The 22,674-nt window shown below is 41.5% G+C and overlaps 1 protein-coding gene across 2 annotated transcripts in view; it reads right to left on the bottom strand.

Moving 5' to 3' along the window:
- Nucleotides 1–6,884: 6,884 nt before the first annotated feature.
- The window catches only part of BEND4 (BEN domain containing 4), a 34,155-nt gene continuing 18,365 nt past the window's right edge, over nt 6,885–22,674 (bottom strand). The window contains exons 3-5 of one of the 2 annotated variants that reach the window (XM_064449354.1): nt 18,201–18,292; nt 13,972–14,212; nt 6,885–10,731 (exon numbers count right to left, since the gene is read on the bottom strand). In XM_064449354.1, coding sequence (XP_064305424.1) covers nt 10,514–10,731; nt 13,972–14,212; nt 18,201–18,292 — 551 coding nt within the window. In that variant the 3' untranslated portion in view covers nt 6,885–10,513. The remainder of the gene's footprint in view (nt 10,732–13,971; nt 14,213–18,200; nt 18,293–22,674) is intronic. The other variant, XM_064449355.1, reaches the window with a different exon arrangement.

Raw genomic sequence — 22,674 nt, forward strand, 5'->3', positions numbered from 1 at the left:
TGTCACTGATACTGATGAAAACTGGTGAATTATCCAGTGACGGAAAGAAGTACTAATTGGGCTAAACAAAATTATATGTTGTTGGAAGGAAGAGACAAAAATGCAAGAAGCCTGGGTGGTAAAGTGGAGAAACTTGGAAAAACTGGCATTTTTGTCTGTCTGGTATATCAGAAACAAGGTGGGCAAGCAACACATTTCAGGAAAGATTTTTGGATGTGCAGCATATGTCTTGATTGCTGAAGACATTTCATTTCATAGTTAAGAGATTTCTTTTTCTCAAGGGATTTTCTTGCAGGGATGCTGGACAGTAATGTGTGGTGTTCAGATTGCAATAGGCTGCGTGTTACTAACTCATCTCCCACATTCAGCAATGTTCTCTTTGGGTGGTGATACCATTGCCAAGAGTTGGGTTTTCTTTGGTGTTTGTGGTTTTTTGTTTTTTTTTTTTTTAAAAATGAACCAAATGGCACATAATCTGCCTGAGCAGGGAAGTGACAGGCTTTAGGGCGTTGTCTGCTTGAGGTCCAGTCCAAATATTGTGACTCTCTTTTTGGGCTGTCTGAATCACCGGGCAGATGGTCTCAGCCACTTCAAAAGAGGGAGAGCGCTCTGTCTTTCTCTATAACATAACCTGGAATCTTCAAAAGCCTTCCTTTGTTTGCCATTTGTGGCATTTGTTGAAGAGCCATTTTTAAATGATTGTGTTAAATGGTTGGTAGTAGGCTGAGGTGGGACCTTGCGGTCAGCTGTTTGGAGGTGATCGTAACAGTTCTGTTCAAGAATCAGTTTTGTCTGTCCGCCCTAATATTTTATGGGGACCTTCATTCAAAGATCATGGAAAGTAAACCTCCCTTTACCATTTAAATTAAACTTTTTGAAAACCTTAGGAAAGGGACATAATTTCTGCCTTCTCAGAAGCTGTGCCAGCTGGGCCTCTAGTAAATTACCTACAGCGACTTACCCAAGTTCTGTAGTGACTTTTTTTAAAAAAATGTAAACTCCTTCAGTTTTCTTGGTGCTGAATTGGGGCTTAGTAGGATCTTTTCTAGGCCCTCTTTCCTACAAACGACATGGCTTAAATGTGCTCTAGTGTAAACTGATATTCAGCGTTTTAGAGGTGGTGTTTTTGTGGTGTTGTCCGTCCCCCATAGCTCCCCTGTCATTCCCCGCCCCACTCCCTCCCCCTCCACCCATGAAATACCGATTGAACAGCAGTTTACCATTGAAATAAATCAGGCCACTCTGGATACAAAAAATACTAAGTTTTGGGTCAAAATGGTTTTTCCAAATCAAGCTGCAGTAAAGAAGAAAATCCATCTTGCATTTGAGGCACATACAAACTGTTGTGGTTTAGCCCCAGTCAGCAGCTGAGCCCCATGCAGCCGCTCGCTCACTCCCCCACCCCAGTGGGATGGGGAGAGAATCGGAAGGCCAAAATTAAGAAAACGTGTGGGTTGAGATAAGAACACTTTAATAATTAAAATAGTAATAGTGATTATGATGATGATAGTATAATGAAAAGGAAAATAACGAGAGAGAGAGAGAGCTGAAACCCAGCAAAATCCCCAAGTGACACAGCCACTCGCCACCCGGTGACAGACACTGCCAGTCCCTGAGCTGCCATCGCTGCTTCCCCCGGCCAACTTCCCCCAGTTAATATACTGGGCATGACTTCATATGATATGGAATATCCCTTTGGTCAGTTGGGCTCAGCTGTCCCCACTCTGTCCCCTCCTGGCACCTTGTGCCCCTGGCAGAGCATGGGAGGCTGGAAAAGTCCGAAAAGTCCTTGACTAGTGTAAGTGCTACTTAGCAACAACTAAAACATCTCCACGTTACCGATGCCGTCTTTAGCACAAATCCAAAACACAGCCCAACATGAGCTACTATGAAGAAAATTATCCCGGCTGAAACCAGGACATTCACATGTGAACTTCTGTCTCTGCATGTTGTAATTATATGTAGGTATCTTTGGTTGTAGATTTGTACCTCACTGACTGTCTTTCTCATGAAAGAGAACAGATACCTTTGTGAAAATAAAAATTAGATACTGCAGAAGAAGATTCTAATGAATTTGCACAATGTGGAAGCCTTGATGAAAGGGAGATGTTTCAGTGAGGCCCTGGCTTTGAGAAGAGCAAACCTGTGGTGTTCTGTGTTCCATCTGGCCGCTGTCAGGGACAGCGTAGGGAGGTTTAGCAGACCTGTGGTTGCACCTGCGTGGCTGCTCTTAGGTCTATGGCCACTCAGACACTGACATTAGAGGAAGAAGGTAGGGAAAACTGAGCAATGAAACACTTAACTTCACAAGTATATTGAGCAAGTCACCTTGCAAGGGGATGCCTGAGCTATAACTTCTTTAGCTTGCGCTGTAACACATGATGGTAACAGAAATGGAAGGGACACTTCCAGGGAGAAGTTTGGATAGTTTTATGGCAGTTTATTGCTTTGATATCCTCGATCTCCAATGTACATAAAAGAAACAATTTCCAAGTGACTTGGATAGAGATGTATATGGTTTTTTCACATTCTTTGCTCACTTTTGCTTGCTGGGGTGCATAATTTTGACCTCTAGATGCTAAGGGTAAATTAAAGATATGTCAGTGCTAATCCTTACCAAAAGCTGATGCCTAAGCAAGACATCCAGAGCTGAGCTTAGGTGAATTCCCCAGTGGGAGAATACTTTTGGCAGCTCTCAGTTTCTCCTGACAGCCCATTTTCTAGCCCTGCTCCACCTGGAGAAAGGATCAAAATGATGTCTCCTCAGCAGAACAAAAGTGAGCAGAGAACAATGAAAAGCATGTACCTCTCTTTTGCGTGGTCTTCTTTCAGCCCTAGCCTTAGACTAAGGTTGAAGCACTGGTAAAGCACCCCAAGTCTAGTCCTAGGGACAAGTTCCTCATGGGAAAAGTATTTTTTTGCAGCCTTTAATCTCCTTCAGCAAGTATTGGTCTATTAAATACAAGAGATAAGGAGAAAGATAGGAAAGGGATGAAAGAGGAGGAACCACATTTGTGGTGGTGTGTTTTTTCTTAATGTTGAATGAGATCTCTGCCTCTAAGATCTGGTCCCATGGTGATAGACATGAAATAACGTTTGCTTGGGTAATTGTTGAATTTGAATGAGGAAATGTTCTTCTTGCAAGTTATGGTTGTGCAAAATTTCCATGATACGCCTACTTATGACCCCAAACGCTTATGTCTATTCCTGGAGTGAAGCTCCTGAGTAAATATGCTGTTCACACTTCTTAATTACCTCCAAGCACAAATATGAGGGCATTTGTTCTTTCTTTTGCTATTGATTCAGAAAGGCAAGGTTTCTTAGAACCTAGTTGTCCCCAGCTTCTCTGAACAGGTCAGATCTGTTGCTTCTTCTAAGAACTTAGGTTTTGATTAAAGCAAATAGGTAAAGACTCGTATGATCTTATCACAGAGAACTTAGAAAAGGACATGACTCCTATTTTTAGCCAGGCCTATCCAAAGCTTGTTGACTTTGATCTATTCTGCTCCTCTGCTTTGTGCCTTGTACGGATTTCCTTGGTTCTGGCCTTCAGTATATAGCTTCAGTCCCTAGGAGGTTCAAAACAAGGGTTTTGGGTGGAGGAGAATAATTCCAAAGTCTATGTTCCAAAAGCTCCATCTACTCAGTAGACAACTAGACACTTGTGGATCATCGGGGGAGATGCACAGTGATCCTCTGGCTGGTGTTTGGTGGGTTTATGAACATGTCAACGTATTGTGGGGTTTCTTGTTTGTTGTGGTGGTTCTTGGTTTTTTTTTTTGTTCCCCCCCTTCCCCCGGAGAACAGTCTGGCCCTGGAACGGTCTTCCTGATGCTGTGGATGGGAAAGGTAGCCTGGGTGTTTCCTTCATGTTCCTTTTGTCAAGAGACTGTGTTAGAACTGCTTGCTGCTCTGCTTCTTATTTTGGATTATCCTTTAGGAAAAAAAAAAAAACCCTCTTTGCATCAGTTCAATAAGTAGTTCAGTTGTCGGCTCTTCCAGGGTCACATCCTTTTGCAAGAAGATTTTTCAGTTTTTCACTCACGTTACTACAAGGCATTTTTGAAAGGTTTAATTAGACTTTTTCTGCTAGACTACTGACCCTGTTCCTAAATGGGAACTAAATTTACTATTAACTTTCCTAATGGAAAACTACTTTGAATCATTAGCAAACCTGTTTCTTTCCATTTTTCTGCAAAGACTGCCTTGGTTGTGGCAATTATATCAGCCAGATGAGTGGGAGAGTTTAAAGTGTTTTTAAGGACAAAAGGTTTTTTAGCTTTTTCCCAACACTCTTATGTAAGTTCGTGTCAGATTCTTTTTTTCTTTCTTGACTCAGATAATTAATCTGTTGGTGTGGTTTTTTTTTTTCCCCTAATGCTGTACATCTGCAGTAGAAGCTGCTTTTGTACTTCAGATGATGAAGAGTCTTTGGAGGAGGGTTTTTGTATTCACAGGGCAAGATCACATACAGAGATCTGCCAAGTATTCCAAGGGACTTCACGCTGCAGCAGGGAGGATTTACCCCTGGAGAGCTGTTCATGTATGAACTTGCTAGGAAATAACCAAGACAGAGACTTTTCTTTAAGTAGGCCCCACTCAAGGAGTGCTCAAGTCACATCAGTGGTATTGGTTTGATCTATCAATAACTAAGATTTATATGATTGTCACCTGGAGCTGTATTCATGCTTTCTTCCTGCTGAAGCAGCTGGGGAACCATTTATAGTCACCCATGGTGCAGATGAGCATAATTAAGTGCCAGGTTAGGAAAGTTAGGGTTTTTTCTTTTCTGTTCCTTCCAGGGAACTTGTTCCCTGTTGTTCCCCTGTGCACATTTACAGAACAAAGCTGAACTTTGCAAGTCAGTACTCAGCTTGCGTTGCTGTCCATGCTGTGTGAGCTAGCTGACTGCAAAGCTGTAAGAAAACGTTGCAAAGGCAGTATTTTAAGGACTCAGATGTTAGGAGACAACAAAATAATGCTGCTGTGCAAATAAAACTCAGTCTCCTTGTGCCTGGCAGCACTTATGTCTACTGTACAATGCTGCCGTTGCCCAGTGCCCCAGCCTCCTGCAGGAGGGTGCTGCTCCTTCAGCAGTGATCTGGCATTTTGTGTTCATGATTTGATCTGTGGCTTGGTTTTACGTACTGCCTGCACTCAAACTACTCTGCAGGCAGGCTTCTTAGTCATGAAGGGCTTTTCTGTTGTGCTTAGCTCTGGTTCTTCAGCTGCACTAATCTTCACAAAACCCCTATGAAAGAAGAAGTAGAGCTACCCCAGTTTTGGGCACAGCAGGCTGAAACATGCCACCTCATGCTGGGACTCTGATGTTTCCCTCTCCTTGCCGTAATGGAAGCACTTCCTATTCTGACACTCCTTCCACTGGCTTCGGTCAGAGGTGCCTCAGCAGAGGGAAGGTGGCAGAGAAAACAGTAACTTCTCCCTAGCTGAACTGCAGGGCTAGATTTTACAACTTGACTAGTCTTATTAATATAAGATTACAAAGACTTTTATAATGTCAGCTTGCACATGAGCTTGTTTTAAGCAAATGAGGTAAAAACTAAATTCCTTGCTATGCATGAGATTCAATGGCTGACTTTGACCTTAAAGGTCCTCTTCAGGGACATCTTAGTACTTGAGCAAGGGCATAACTGCTAGCAGTGGTGGCCCATGCTTCTGAATGGACCAGCACTGTGGTGGAGCAGGAGCGTGGTTTAACTATTGCCTTGCCAGTAAGTGTAACAGGTTTTTAGTGGAAGAGTGATAAAATGTGACATTACTGAATTACACACCCAGCTGTGCCGCCTGTTCCCCTTCAGCCACTTCCCAGGCCTGGTTCTCCCCCATCCCAGCGACTTCTTCCTTATTCCTTCTCTCTGCCTGTCCGGCCCCAGTTGCTCCCTCTTACGCTTACTGGCTTCTTGTAGACTCTGCTGTTAGACCTAATCTCTCTGGGGATCTTTCCAATCTTCAAAAACCTAGTTGCTGCTTCTGGTTCCTTACCTACACACTCTCCTTCGCCGCCAGCTTTCCCTGCTGGTTTCCTACCTGTACTACCCCATTACCCTGTGGGTTTCCCCATAGCTCATCCCTGTTCACTCCTGCCTCTAGATCTATCCTCTGACACTTCAAGTCATTGCCCAAAAGTCTGGGAAGGCAGAGCTTTCCAAAGATAGTTATTTTTTTTTTTCAGAGGGATTAATGCAGTTTTCCTACTTACAATTCTCAATCACCTGAATTTATTTTGGTGAGGGTTTCATTAATAAGTGTTTTCACTAATGGAAAATTTTCACAAAAAATACAGCAGGCTGAAGTCCCTGATCTAGAAAATACCAGCCCAACCCCAGTTAGTTTTGCAACATTACAGGCACCCAAAAGCATTGTTTTATAATGGAAATATTTAGCAACTGTTTCTAATGGATGATACCAGCCTGCGGTCAGGCCTGTCTTGCTTCACAGCCCAGCGGAAGGGGTTTGCCATGGTGAATGTTTGTCACTGTAATTCCTCTACAAATTATTTGGAGTCGGGATTTTCTAAAGCATTTAAGAGAACAGGAGACATTCAGCCATCACTGAATTTTGAATTAAAATGGGATTTAAACTTCACTGCTTGAAAATCCAGGTCTTAAGATTCCAGATGGGTACTTTCTTTGAACGGTCTTTCTATCTAACCAGTGCATAAATATATGTGGTTATATATTGAGGTGAAAATGATTTATATTATATTCATACTTTACTTCTTCATAATCTTTCACTGTGCTTGCCAGTGCAAGCATTTAATGCAAAAGACAAACCTCTAGCCTTTTATATAAATTTAAGTCTAAAACTTTTAATATATATTTATAGTGAGAACCAGTTGTGACAGCTGTCACACAGACATGACAACGCCTAGAGAGAGAGAAAGAGAGACAGGTTAACCAGAGACTAACTTTTATTGTGCATTTTTATGCAACGGAACAAATGGAACTGGAGGTATGTAGTAATAAAACCAATATTCAAATCAGAATTAACACCTGAAATAGTAAACCGTAGGTAACAAATGTCTTTATAATTAAAAAATATTGACTGTTTAAAAAATTCTCTAAGATTTTATATTCTTTAAAAGAAATGTGTGTTGCCACATAGAAAACAATTCACACATCCTATAGAAATTGTCACAAAAACCTTACTAGTCTATATTACACTATGCACTTTTTTATACAATATCTGATAAAGGTCTATCCCTAGCCTGTACTTACTCTACACAGTACAATCATCATTAGAAAGTATTCATAGAATTAACTACACCATAACAATAAAAATATCGGGATTAATGGTTTTTTAATCACAGTTTCTCCACAAATATTTGTCATAGAAAATATAGCGAAGGCATGTTGGCACAGATGGGCGTGCGGTACTGCTACACAAAGTTTGAGAGAAGGCAGATACATAAATGACAGTAAGATTAAAGAGTATGGAAGGATAAGACAAGAATCTCTATCCTCCTGGGACTTTCTGGAGTGACATGATAGATAGCGGTTTCCTTCTGTCGCAAGCCTGCTGTCTACATCCAGTGCTGGGAAGGGATGTGCTGACTTACAAAGCACGCTGCTTAAATACGGATATCTCGCTCTGGAAGGGCTTATGTGCTATCTATTATTTCAGGTCCCGCACTATTATACCTAACATCTTGTGGATATTTAGACACTTCAATGGGTGTGAATTTATAATGCCTCATGAACAAATTTATCGCAATAAGCTGTTGTGAAAGGTTTGGGTTTTTTTAAATGAAATGGGTGGATCAAGAGTCAAGTGGCCATGAGGGCATTAAAACAAATTAAAAACAAAGACACCCAACTGAGAAGAGTTGGTGTACTCTGTTATCTTAGAACCAAACACGAACAAAAAAAGATGAGCTGGTGTCTGCTAATGCTTCTCTGTGACTGCGGTTCGCGTCGCTGATTCAAGCAACTGAGGGCAAAATTTTGTTCGTAAAGAAAGGTCCAAACCTGCAAAGCCATTTCTAGTGCCAAAGCGGCTTTCAGGATGAAACTATACATTTGGTTATTTTGCACAATATGAGAGGAGAGGATTGTGAGTGGTTCCAGGACACTGGCTACACTTTTTACACTAAAAATAAAGCTAGGCTTACTAGTTATTTCAGCAAATCTTTAGGTTATTAAGTGAGAGAGGTCTGTCCAGTCCAGTAATTCTGTTCTGTGACTGTTAAAAATGAAGCATTTGTATTTTTAACCTCATACGATTAAACATTTGAAAGGAAACCATCACAATGTTTACAAAAATACAGCATGATATATATCGCTGTGAACAAATTTACAGTATAATGTTGACTCACACGTTCTGACATGTTTTACCAAGTAGTTCTGGCAAGTGTCACCACATTAAACATAGACCAGCAAGACTTACACCATCTGAGCAATGTAACATCTTCTATTACAGTTCTTTTAAAAAAAGTGTAAGTTCAACACTGAAAAGCTACTATAGGATATCTGTACTGTGACATTTCTATACACCGAGTTTCTCCTCCAGAGGCCCCCACGCAGTGTTGGCTGCTCAAAGAAAGTCGCCTCCTGCCTGTAGCGAGGGGTGCTGTCCCAAACCCCTTGGCCTGGTGAGGTCCAGTGTGACTGAACTGCTCACTCACTTTTAGAAAATGAATGAGTTATTCTGGGGCAAGTAAGTGCCTTTCAACCCCCTTTCAAAAATCACCAAAAATAAAATTAAGCAAGAGGTACTGGACATTTAAGGACCTAAAGCATATCCTGGCTGAGTGAGGTCCCATCTACGGTGGGGTGTGGTGGAGCCGGTGTCCCAAGATGCCCCATGGGCCCGCTGTGAGAGACCACCGGTCACAACCGCTGGCAAAGAAGAGGCAGATGGCAGGAAGAAGCTATTAAGTGGGCGAGCTGACTGTGGAGAGACTGCCTCAGTCCTCCATCTGTGGTCAGGCCAGAGCTACAGGAGCACTTTAGCCCAGAGGGGCCCTTCCTGATCTTTGAGGAAGGGGTTGGGTGTCTCCTGCCCTGCCCAGTGCACGGGCAGAATGTTGGGAAGGAGAGAAGGGTAAAAGGAGCAATTAGTAGCTTCTCTTGTGGCTTGCGCAAGGAGGTTAGGAAAGCTGGGGAGTATGAGATACGCGTTCAGGAGAGTCAACGCTGATGAGGTAGCACTAAGGATGGTCAAAAGCGAAGTGGATGTTCTTTCCAAAAACCAGTTCCCTGTACCTGCCAGTGGGGAAACGTTGCCTCAGGGAGAGCTGGTTCAGGCTGTGAAGGATGCCAGCACCGGCCTGAGTGACTGGACAAGGGTAGAGAGATGGAAACACCCTGATGCGGAAAGGAAAGGGTATAATTTCTTTGGCATTGCATATTTCTGGAGTGCATCAATTTGGAGGGACAATGGACTCCCAAGCCTTTAAAATGGAAGTTTTTTAGCAGGCTGATTTTTTTTTTTTTTTAAAGTTGGTATCTGCTTCCAATGTGTGCCATTGTGAACTCTGCTCTAGCACAGCTCTTTTCTTATAGCTTAGTTAGTCTGGACCCCATGTTTAATTACAATGGAAGATTAAACTGGGCTCTTCTTACCCAACCCCTCCCTGAATGCAACACTAAGCATCTGACTGTTAAGACCAGCATATTGCCTCATATATTTCAAGGAATGGATATAAAACACAAATGAAAGCAAAACCAAGAAAAGGCAATTTAAAGCCTCTAAAGCTACATAATATGGCTGCAGAATAGGAACAGACAAAGCAAAACCTGTCTTCTGAAATGGCAATTTGTTTTTAGCAATCTTGTTTTAATAAAAACTGTCATGATCAACTCTAATCCCCTAGAAATCTAGATAAATACAGTGTCTATCTGATATACAAAGCAATTTTAATCTATTAGAAGTGCCTGTTATTGTTCTGGGTCTTCAAAGGATTCTGCTGTTGACAAGCGCTGCTGTTTTACCTGGGAAGCTTAATTTCCTGGCAGAGTTGGCTAAAGGAAGTCTCTGAATTTTCCATCTTGTGTAGTATTTTAAGGTAACATTTATAAGTATGTTATTTTCTGTTAGGAAATGGGAGATCATTTCTTTTTTTGTTATAAGCGTGCAGACTTGTTCTTACATCTCCTACTCAGGGAAAGCAAATAGTACCCAGGTTTTCTGGGTCCAGACCTGGGCTCGTTATCAACAGGCGGCCGAGACAGTAGCTGCTGTTTCTTTTGACATTTTTATGGTTTTTAAATGACCTTTCCTCTAGAACTAGATGAAATGAGCTGCAATTTGTTTTTGAGGGTGCTATGAAGGATTTGCAAATAATAGGCACTGAGAAGTCCCATAGAGCAGGTCTTGAAATGGATTTCCTTCTGTTAACTGGGACATGGTAGGATGGAGAAGCTGAAATGTATGCAGTATGTGTTCAAACATGCTTTGGACTCTTAAATGACAGCTGGGTAAGTATGTTTAACAAATAGTCTCTCCTAAATTAAGTGGTTGCTACTGTTGTGTGAGGTTCTTCTCACTGCCATCAATCACCAGATCCATCTTGCATACCTCTATTGAAGACTTCGTCCTGTGATCCTGGATGGTCAGTCCCTTCGTAATATGAGTTCCCATTGTGAAGGAAAGTCCCCACTGCACGTCCTTGACGAGCATGTCCTACTGCGTCGCTGAATACCTTGTTTATTTGCTCTTCAGATGGCATCCACCAGTCCGGGTTGGAAGTACAATGCATCCTAATGAACTCTGCAGGAAAACATGCAAGGATAAAAAACCAGCTTGTCTTTGCAGCATCCGTTATTGGCCAGGCATCAAAAGCTCATGGGAAATAAGAAAGGGGGCATTACTGCTCTACTTAAGCAGAAGTAAAGCCTTATGGGGGATGCCATGATAATGCCACCTGAACCTATTTTATTTCTGTACAAGTGTGTTTCTCCGCATGCAGTGTATGTTGTTATACCTCAGCTAATTATGTGACGTGTGGCACCTGGAGATAAAATCCCTTCTTGTGGAGATACGAAGAACTAATTCAAAGTGACGGCTGTGATTCAGCGTGTGCAATACATGTGAAAGTTAACATGAAACGGGATGCATTTCATTTGAAACCTGTTGTGTATTTATACCTTAAGGTGATTACTCTCACGGATCTTTACGATCTCCCTCTGCCGGCTGCTTCAACATCTGCAGGCTGCAGTAGCCCACAACCTGCTTGAAAATGTCACTACCATTATTTGTTTGGTGCTCCTTTCTGTTTGACATATCTTTCATTTTAAGTCCTGCTCTCTCCATCTTCCTGAATCTGACACCTATTTTTCAGAGACTAAATTGGCCTTAGAAATAGCTAAATGAGATGAGGGGGCTAATTTGGGGAGCCTTGCAATAATTTTCAGTGCAGGAGAAAATTAATTGTACTGCATGTAATTTGGCTATTTAAGTAGCTGCTGCTTCCACATACAGCTATTTGTATGTGATGATTACATTTCTGATAATTTCTTTTTCAGATTTTTTGACATGCAATATGCTAAACTTCAGAAGGTGCCTTACCAATTCTGGAGTTGTAACTGCTAGACATAGCTCCAATAGATGTATTTGGACTTTGAAACATCCAAATACAATTATAAATGTGAGGGCACCTTATGAGATATATTGGATACACTGTACCTCATATGGAAACTGAGCTTCTTATTTATTCTGTAACATTAGTTATTCCCTCATGCAGTATTGTGTGTCCCAGGATATTTTAAAATTCTATTTTCTACTGTTGACAAGCCAACAGCACAATAAGTGGCGTAAGGTAACTTCATTACTGTCACCACATCTCGAGACCAGGGAATGCTGTCCTTTTATGTGAGTTCCCGTGCCTGCAAGGTATCTCATCTGTTGGACAATTAGGGCATGATTTTTGCATAGCTCCTCCAGCAGTGTGTCTGCAAAAGTGATAGCTATCTCAGTTTTAGATTCATTTCCCTGGAAATCCACACAGGCAACAGTAATTCCTACCTAGTTACGTTCACATGGGGCTCCACAGACTGGTGTTTTTCTCAGAGTAATGGTTACCACGTAAAGGAGCAATGCTATAATTTAAGCATGCCAGGCTGTTTTAAAGCTGGTTCCAGAAATCAGTCAGTTGTAGGAATACATTAAAAATGTTTATAGATGTTTAAACTACTCTGAGTGCAGAGAGAGAATCAGTTTGCACTCCCTGCTGTGGTGGGAAGGCATAATTGGACGTGCTGAGAATTAGTCAGACACTTGTTACCTTGGCTTCCAAATGGGTAGGAGCCAGTGGCCAGCTCTTGGCACTGGAGGAAGTTGTCGTGTTCCCACCCACACACAAAAGCCCAAAGGGAGAGCTGTCTACTCTGCTTTCTTAACTGGTCCTTAGATACTGAATGTTTTGACTCTCTCTTCAAGCTTCTGAAAATTAAGGAAATCAGCCTTTCTCCCCAGGAGCGTTCCACATGTTCTGTATGTCCAGGACCCCAGAAAGGAGAGTGGCCACAAGCAAAAGTCCATCTACAGGTGGATTTACTGTTAGTCTTGGTGGTAGGCAAAGGAAAGAAAGGGGAAGAAAAGGGTATTAACACTCTGCTTGTGCATAAATTATTAGGTGAAATTTAAAGTCATTTAGTAAATGGTTAATGCACTTGTATTCAGCCTTCAATTTCCAGGAGAACTTCTGGGGCCCTGAATCTTGCTCCAGACCTCTGTGCAGCACAGTGTGCAATGGACTTGCCCTTCTCTTAAGCTCTGATAGAGTATAAGGTCTGGTAGAGTATCATATAACAGGTTAACAGGTTCCTTTGTAGTAAAAAAAGAGCCTCTTTACCTAATTTGTCTGTATGTAAAATCTGAGTTCATTACCTGGTTACATCAATGGACACCAACTACAAGTCTCACCCACTTGGCCTTGTTGGATTCTTCTACTTAGATGGGAAGAGGCTCTGCCTGGTGTATATAACCACTTTGGACTCCAGTTGGATGACTAAAGATATTATTATCACTGACTGACCAAAACATAGCTTTTTACACTGCATTGATTAGTAAAACATTCCTGAAGTCAGTTCAACTAAAATTTCATGTATGTGCTCACAAAATACCAGTTAACTATGAGTTAATTAAAGAAATGATAAGCATATGCATTTAGAAAATGCAGATGCTGATACTACAAATATGTTTTTAATCGGGCTTTAAAAAGTCCTATTTTGTATGTTCGTGATAAAGCCCAGTCCAGGCCTTTCAAACAATTTTAGGAAACCAAAGTATGAACTGCTGCAACAGATAATTCTTCTCAGTCCGGACCTTTTCTCTGTATTGCCCAACACCCTCACTCTCTGACATGGTGAAACGCTTGCAAAACTCCCTCTCCTTTTCAGGCTAAACATGTGGGAAAGTTGTTCCCTAACTTTTTCAGTCAATGTTGCATTAGTACTCCAGAAAGGAAGTTAAATCTTGGACAATGCATTTGTGTACACTTTGTATGTAATTAATCTATAGAGGTTCTTGACCCTACAAAATGTTCAAACCTATTCTGAAACTGGGTTCATTTTTAACTCCAGTGACGCACAGTGGCCTTGAGTACCATAAGCTTACTATACATTAGGCTATAAATATTCCTTTGGTTAATCTTGCTTTATATCAGTGTTAAAGAATGCCCAGTTAGTTTATTATAAAAAAGTGTAATCATGATTGTCTGATTTTCCTTCTTTGCTGTTTCAAGCATATCAGTGTCATGTGCCCTTGTATTTGTCTCCTCTCTTAAATAAGCAGCTTTTTTCCCATTCAAAGAACCAGTACATGTACGTAATGCATACATACATATATATGTATGTATAAAAAAAAAGCGGAGGGTTTCTGGCTGCTTGACACCTGCCTGTGAAACCCCTTCTAGTTCTGCAACTGTCAGCCAAATGCTTCTACTGAGCCAGAGCCAATGTGGTGAAATGAGATCACATATGGTGGACACTGAGCGAAAAGATGCAGTACCTCTGAGACATGTTACTTTTACTGGATCCAGAGGACGTCTTTCAGGACCTGTCTCTCCTGACTGCACTGACCTTTTCCTTTTTCCAAGGCCGCATGAGTACTTAAGCTCATCGGTTGTGAAAACAAATCTGATGAGATAGCGAAGGAGCCGTCGTCCATCTTTCTTGGAAGAATTTACAGCCTCATCCCACTGTTTACTAGTGATGTAGACAGGGTAGTTGTTCAGCAACTGCTTGCTCCCCTGAAAAAGTGAAATATTTCATTGCTTATTTTACAGGGCAAATAAGTAAAGATGTCAGTTGCAATAAAAATACGCTTTTTAACTAGCCGCGCTACTGACAGCGAAACACATCCTGAAGCGAACACGTAATTGCTCTTACTGAGAACGAGTACTTTTAAAATTACATTTCCATTTTCTAGAACGCGAATTTAGTGAGGTACAAGGAATATGTTTTGAGAGATGGCTGTTGATAATTTCCACTTTAACAAGCAGGTTAAAAAGAGTTAAGAACCAGTGACTGGGTATACTATTTAAATACAACCTTTCTTCTTAATCTGTTAAAATGCATAAAAAGGGTCTTTGAAGAGTGTGATCAAATGGATCACTTCATCGCAGCTGACAGTTTACTTCAGAGGTGACTCTTCTGGTCTGTTTTTGTAATAAATTTATTATTTCTGTAGAACACACCTGAAATTTGACAGCAGTTATGTTACTGTGAAAAATATAAAGAAAATAAATAAAGGAACTATGAAAACTAAAAGCTTCATTATTATTAATGAATACCATATTAACTCAAATTATAGCTTTACAGAAATGCCACCATGTCAGCTGGAAAAAAATTTTGCTTTTAACCTTTATAATTTGTGTGTTTCAATATTCCAATATTAAACGAATGCTGTGGGACTAATTATGGGGATTCCTGTAATACACACACATTTATAAGCCCTCTTTCGTCAACTGTACCTAAAATGTATTTAATTCTTGTGGCCCGTAAAATGCTACAGTTCAGGATTACCCAGTTAACATAAGATGGTCCGTTAATATACTTGAAATAACTGAAGTACACAAAAAACCCCAATCACACCATCCTAGAGACTCACTCATTTTTACAGCTACACCGCTTTATTAAAACACGTAAAGCTGGAGGCCCAATTAGTAAAAGCTTTATATAGCCCCTGGCTTGGATAGGAGCTCACAGTGAACTAGAGAAACAGGGGTCTGGTGCTCAGCAGAGGCAATCACCCGCATGCTGCACTTGTGGGCAACTGTTGCAAAGTTCTCCCCCTCACTTCTAGATCTTTGATATCTGAAAACTATTTTAAGGACTACCCTTGCTTCCTTTCATATATTTATTAGAGCATCCTGGCAGACAGCTCGGGAGCACCTTTGAAGTTTTTCCTCAGGTATTTGCTTTTGGTATTTTTGCAAGTTTGATAAATATGTGGAAGGTTGAATTTAGTGAAGAGCACGATGAGGGGGTCCTTGGAAAATCTGTTCGTATGATTTAGGGTACCACCACCTCCCATGGTGGGGTTAGCATCAGTGGGAGCTGAGCCCGCGTGACTGTCTGCCGCTTGTTTTCCTCAATGAAAACCAAGCTGGCTTGGTGCAAACTGCTGGCAAAGGCAGCTACAGGCAAATCCAAAATGCTGCAATGGAAGCCAAAACATAAAGGAAGAGATGGGCTTTGCCTGCCTGATGGGCCCCTATCCTTTCCCCAAAACATCTCAACCCTTTAGCTTGTAAATCCAACCGTGTAACCCCTAAGAGAAAGACCCTTTACCTATAGTCCAACTCTGTCTGTCATTTGCATTTCACTTTGCTCCCACTACTGCAAAAGGGCCAGGGTCGATTCCTCCCCTCCACTTGTGACACAAGAACCTGCTTTAATTTTTGCCAGGGACACACGCCCCTGGCGAAGCCAACAGTATGGCTGAGAAACGCTGCTGTGGAAAGAATATTTCCTCCATCCAGCCCAGCTCCTCGTCCTCTGCCAATGTGGCAAGGGGGCCAGGGAAGGAGGAAGAGCAGGGAGGCAGCATGGACAGCTCTTTGGGGGTATGATGAAGCAACTGCAACCACTCCATCTCGGTGGCAGCTGACACTGGTATTTCCTTGGCTTGTTCCATCACAAAGGTAACACACAGGACCATCTGGTCCCCACATTGGTACTAATTTTTTTTCGGCAGCTAGCTCAGCATCCCTTTTATATAAAGCTAATTATTTTCCTACCTTAGATTCCTGAAAGCTACTTCTTTCCCTATTAAAAAACCCCAAATTGTAGTGAAGCAAGAACCTTTCGTACTGACACTGGTGCAAAGCCCAGGCTGCAGCTAACTCTGTAGGCACTGCCTTCCTTTCGTGCCTGGGCAGGCAGGAGCAAGGCAATGCAAGCCCGTAACGACACAGTGTAAGGCTCCAGACTTGCTCGTGTGTGTTAGGGATGGATGCTTATGTGTGGCTTTGCTAAGTGGCAAGCTCTCCTCAAAGCCACCTCTGTGTTTAAATGTATTGCACTGATGGAAATAGGGTGCAGAAAGGCCCAACATCTAAATTTCATGAGAGCTCACATTACTATTAACTGAGGAGAAGGCAATAAATTTTGCATAATTTCCTCAGCCCAAATTTTATTATACTTCTCTCCTATTCCCCCTGAAATTTAGAATATTTTACCTCCTTCTTCTCCAGAGGCATGATATAGCGTCATGCTACTCTGTTAAACAATTACTGGGTTCCTGCTATAGACACACTTTCATTACTTCCTCTGAAAGTAAAGCACTTCTGGGCAAAAGATTCTTGGTAACCATATGATGCAGTTTGGTGTGTCCAGCAGTCATTAAACTAAAACAAACAGAAAACCTTCCAGAAACAAAATAAGCAGATCCTGAAGGAAGAACCAAAGTACAAATGCGTTCATGCTTGTATTTGTACATGATTAAGCTTATGAATAAAAGATTAGCATCTATGTGTTTAATTGAATAAAAAATTCTGTCACATCATGACAAGCTATTCCATGTGGGATGTTACAGAACAGCCTCGTTTTTGTAGTGCTTGAAAATTTTAGTTAAGCGAAAGCATTAAAAAAAGGAAAATGAATCCTTGGAATATATTTGAGTGATAACAGCTAATGATACATATAAGTATAAATATAAATATGTATATGTCAATTTACACGAGATAAAATGGAACGGAGGAGCAAAGTGATGCACATCCTGAACTGCTGCGAAGCATCTTCAGTGAAACTGTGGTAAGTTGGACTAGGTGAGGCTTGCACTACTTATAATTTATGTGCAAAGGGAGGTCAGACTGGACCTAAGCCTTCGCTCTTTTGATTGCTTGCATGAATAACGGGTACTGACACGTATATACTACATATATGAAAATATGCATACAGTCATTCTGAACTAGAAAAGCCTCAACAAACCCACTCCACCTGAGGCATTTTTACAAGCCTGAATAGAAACACACTGGAGCAAAATTAACGTGAGTTACGCTAGAGCTGATAGATAAATCTATACATCTACCTTCTAGAAAAGGGGAGGACTTAAATTTCCTGCTTTTTTACTGCAACACTTTTAGACTGATCATAATTACAAAAATCCCCAAACTCCGTATCAAGTATGAAATTGTCAACACTCAACGTTTTGTTTGGGATGCTTTCCGAAAAGCAAGAGCACTCCAAAGACTTGCAGAAGGATATATTTGGGTCTGTCTGCAAAATGAAGGAAATGTATATTTTAGTGTTAACCATCTCAGGGCTGCATTAGAGCTATACTAACTGTATACACATGTGTGCTTGTGTCCATACATGACATGTCGGTACCCACCACACATGGGCTACAGCCTCTGTGCACCAGCAGTCGCTGCATGCAGCCACTGTCAATCACCCAGCTGCAGTTTTCACCAGGCTAGCCCTAGCCTAAATTCTACCCACAAAAGTGATGCTTCTGAGGAAAGGCGAGAGAAAAGTTACCCAAAGCAAGGTAAGTGCCTCTGGTGCCGATGGAGGGAGTTACATGCTACTCAGTAAAGCCATCCTAGATTATACTAGTGATAAGCTTCTTCCATTTGGGGGATTACTGTACCTAAGAATGACAGTTCAATAATTAGATTTTACATATTTTTACTACTAAATATATTCTTCAAGCGCCTACTGATTTATTTGCCTACATGTTTTCAATTAATTGTCAACCATACAGAGACGTAGCTTGTCTTCAGTGTATACTACCTCAGTCGGATGGTCTGTTGGCTGTGGTACCATAAGCTGGTTGTGATGCTGAAGTACAGTCTTCAAATAATCTAAAACAGTCTGGCAGGGCACTGCATGAAACAAATTGCAATTACTGTATATTAGCTATCTAGCACAAAATAGAACAACAATATTAAATCAAGCAATGGTCTTCAGGATCTGTTTTGTACGTCTGTGAGATTTATTTCAAATAGGAAATACTTCTCATTTTGATTTGTGCAGTCATTTCATTCAATAAATATACGACGGATGTTGTATTTCCTATGCTGAGATCTCTGACATTGCTTTTATTTTCCGCCCTCTAGTTTTCAAAGGGTTTTTTTCCTAGTTTGAAATTATAATCATTACAAATACAAATTAGGTCAGCAGTAATGACAATAAGAAAAAAGTCTGTAAATACTGTAACCAGCCTAAGCCATACAGAGGAAGAAACTTTTCTTGGACCTAAATCATGCACTGATTAACATGTAAATATACTCAAATGTTTTTGAAACTACAGTCTGATTAACTATACTGAACAGATTTAATGATTCATATATTTTCTTTTCCCTCCCTCCTCCCAGATTTGTTATAAAACTGGGTGTTAGGCAAATTGCTTTATTTCTCTTTGCCTCAGCCTTCCCCCTTTCCATCCCCATCACTCTCAGCCATTTCAGTAGTGGTACCAACATCCTATTCCCTTCTGCTGAGGTGATAGGTTAATTAGGGATGATTCAATTATGGGTCTCTCTTAAGCAGATGCTGCCACATCCCTGATTAACTCTGGTGCATTTTTGAGATCCCCTGCTTTTCTCCTGAGCCTGAAACACTGTAGGAGAATTAAACAGTTAACCCAACATTACGACTGACTTGTGCAAGACTAAATAAGCGTCGTTTTTAAGGTACCGTATCACTCTCACATTTCATATGGGTTGTGTTTGTAAAATATTCAGAGATAATCTTAGCTTCAGCTAAAAATCCAGAAAAAAAATATTTCAGTGTTCCTCCTTTTTTTTTTTTTTATTATTTCTTGGCATTCAGCCTTTGCACCTGGAAAAATGTGGTGTTTTGGGCTTTGTCTTAAGCTGGCAATCTGATAGCAAGCACTGAAATCACTGATAATGTCTCAAGGTAGGATTTACAGGTATTTTGCACCCTCTCCCGGGCATTCACACAGCACAGCAACTACGCCCCTGACTAGGCAGACAGGGTGCAAAACACCTTTACTTTGTGGAAAACACTCTTTACTTAGGGCTAAGCAGCGTTACATCCAGCAGTCTGCATACAGAAGTCATGCAAAGTGCCCGATATGAATAATAAACTCCTGTGTTGTTTCACCCCATGCTGACTTCTCCAAAAAGATGACCAGTGTATTTACTCCTGTTTCATTTGATACATCACACTTTGCCATGGGAGATTAGGAGGTTATGCATTAGGCAAAAGTTAGCATTTCAAGTGACTTGTACCTGTTCTATTTCTCCAGTGACTTCACTGCCTATTGCGAGACCAGGGCAGTGTCTCAGTAGTGCAGCTGCTACACAGTGCCACTGCCATATCAGCAGGAGAGCCTGGATGCTTCTTTTTTTTTGTAGGGAAAAAAAAGCACTTTTAAGTGTCATGGGGCAGTTTTAGAAAATGTTTCAATTCCAAAAAAGTCAGAAGGTCAAGCTTCATAGTCCCACCAACATGTTCTGTGGCCTTCCTGTAATGACAGCTGTGTATTTAGCATACAGCGGCAATCAAAAAATTCAATACAAGTTCTTATGTGGCATAAAGGAGTAAAATGTACTAACCACAGGTAATGTTTTAGTACATTGGATATTCGTAGGAAGGTGTAGCAAAAAAGGATTTGGCTTTCCCCCCCCCCTTGTTTTTATATACAGGAAAGCATATGGGGGAAGAAGAAAATATTTTTTTTTTCCCCAGGTGGATGGGCTGTAGGATGGGACTGTCTTTTGAGATCCTTTCCATATACTCTGTTTGTGTTTGCTGTCTGGTATGTCGAAAACTAAGATTAAACTAGGAACACCTATGGACACACAGGCTACTCTGTCATGAAGTAGGTCTTGAAGAAAGAGGCACAAGGACCATGAAGGCTCGCTGCCCCAGGCAGCGTCAGAAACCCTGTGACAAGGTCAGCAAACCTCCCACTCGGTGGAAGTTACCACAGGCCACCAGCATCTCCCGTGAGATCCCAGATATTCTGCGAGGTGACCGCAAGGATGGAAGGGGCTATGATGGGTGATTGTGCTATGATGGGTGACTGTACTACGATGGGTGACTGTACTACTGCCTGAGAGAAAAGATGCCTGGTACTTGGACTTGGGGGAGAGTTGAGTGATACTTGGGAAATCAGAGCTACTTGCAACATATACCTTTCTTGCCCTAGCTAAGTATGCTGCTTTTTGTTTAGTGAGCTCACGGAGGACACACCTCTGTGTTGCTGAAGCATCAGCGGTACCTGGGAGCTTTAAACTTTTTTGGTCCCCATGAAGACGTCCTCAAAACAGTCTGTGAAGTTTGCACTTGCTTTCTGGTTATCTCTATTAGCAAAAGTCCCTGGTGATGACCTGATGGCTCTGAGCCATACTTGGCTCTATTACCTGTAATTGTGTGGAACAACACGGGGCATGAAGGAAAGCAGAGTATAATGCATCAAAAATTTCTAATTTGTAGGAGCTGATCTCACAGCAGGATGGCATTTTATCCACAGTAAGTACTTTCACCATAGGCCATCCAAAGATGCATTTACCTATGTTCTTCCAAAGGGATGGGGCACACGCGAGAAGACAACAGGAAACTGTTTAACCTGTTGTGTCCCCAGCAGATGAAGTACAGCTCTACTTTAACTGTATTCTGCTGATAAAATGCTTTCTCATTACCAGTGAGAAATACGAAGGTACTAAAAGCTGGCTGAAGCTTACAAATACTTCTATCTTCATAAAACCATTAATGTTTTGAGCACGAAATTGTATGATTTTGTTATCATTCTAGTGACTGAAGGACTCTGAGCACTTTGACTTGTAAAGCCATCGTACATCACTCAGTTTGCTGTTGGTACAAATAACCTGCGCCTTTCAAACACCAGATGCTACTTGCAAAGCCAGGGTTCTTGGGCTGCCGCATTAACTGAAGCCTAAAGGAAGCCACAACGAGGGCAGCATGAGGCTGAGAGTCAAAGCTTTGGTTTTGCTTCTGTGTCCCTCTTATGGCTCTGCAAATATTCTCTTTGCTGAGAGATAAGAGGAAAGGTTTCCTTCAAACCCTGCAGCAAATGTAACTTTTTAAGAGCCTGCGGCTCCCAATTGTGAGTACAAAAAAATCATTTAAACCTACTAGCTTATTTATTTTATATTTCTTTGACTTTGATGTGATCTCTAGAGAGTTAACAAGATCATAACCCTGAGAGCTGAGTCTCTGCATGCTTATGCGCATATCCACTATCACCGACATCACCAACAGGGATCTGTGCCTACTGTAACCAATGGGAAAGATGCTAATGTCAAAATAACACTTGCTTGTTATGATTTAGTAGAAAGCCTGCGGGGAGGCAGTAATTTTCCTGCCCATTAGTAAGAAGTTTCCACAGCCTTTACTTTCTGAAAGTGCCAGTGACTCAGAAAAGACACTGGAAGTGGCAAAGTAACCTGGCCTGCAGCGAGTGAAAAGAAGAGCGAGATCTTTGCAGGAGCTAAAGGGCAAGAAGGAGGTGCTACAGGGAACTTGGCATGCTGGGGAAGGCTGGTCTTGCTAAGATGCTAAGCAGAACATGTGTAAGAGGTGGCAGGTTTTTGTAGTTTATCGATCCAAGTTTTAAGACTTCGTTGTTATTCTAGGCATCTGTACGCTGTAACAAGTGCTGCTTTGGCATAGCTTGTCACAGCTTTCTCTGCGGAGCATCCTAATTTGTAATAAATAGTTGAACGGCGCGGTGGCCACCGACTGTGCCAAGGACAAAAGCCAGGGTGTGTTCCCTCAGTCTGAGCTGCCACACAATGCAGCAACTCCCCAGACTAAATGCTCTTTGCACCAGACAGTATCAGCAGGTAAAACACAGTACAACTCAAGTTGTCATCTCCAGCGATGCAGTTTCTATCCTTGGCTCGTTACAGCATGTGCTATTTCACCCTCAGAAACATACACCTCATTTCAAGTCTGCGTTTTGTTTTCTTTCTGTTGGGTTTTATAAAACCTTTGGAAAAGAAATGGAAAACGCCTGTCATCTGTTATGTACTTACAGTTAGTGGTGAAGTCTTCTCTTTGCTAAGCTTAACACTGACCTTCTCAAGATGCTGGGCTCGCGCTAAAAACGGAGTCCCTACACCTACCTACATGTCCGTACAGCCAAAGACCACACCAGCCCTTCTGGCCACGCTGTGCGTCAATACTCAGCCAGGAAGTCACCATCTCCTCCAAAAGCCTTTCTCAGTGTCCACTTCCCAGGGGCTGAAACCAAATAGAGCCATGTTCTTTG

The sequence above is a fragment of the Phalacrocorax carbo genome, chromosome 4 (genome assembly GCF_963921805.1).
Source record: "Phalacrocorax carbo chromosome 4, bPhaCar2.1, whole genome shotgun sequence".
NCBI lineage: Eukaryota > Metazoa > Chordata > Aves > Suliformes > Phalacrocoracidae > Phalacrocorax > Phalacrocorax carbo.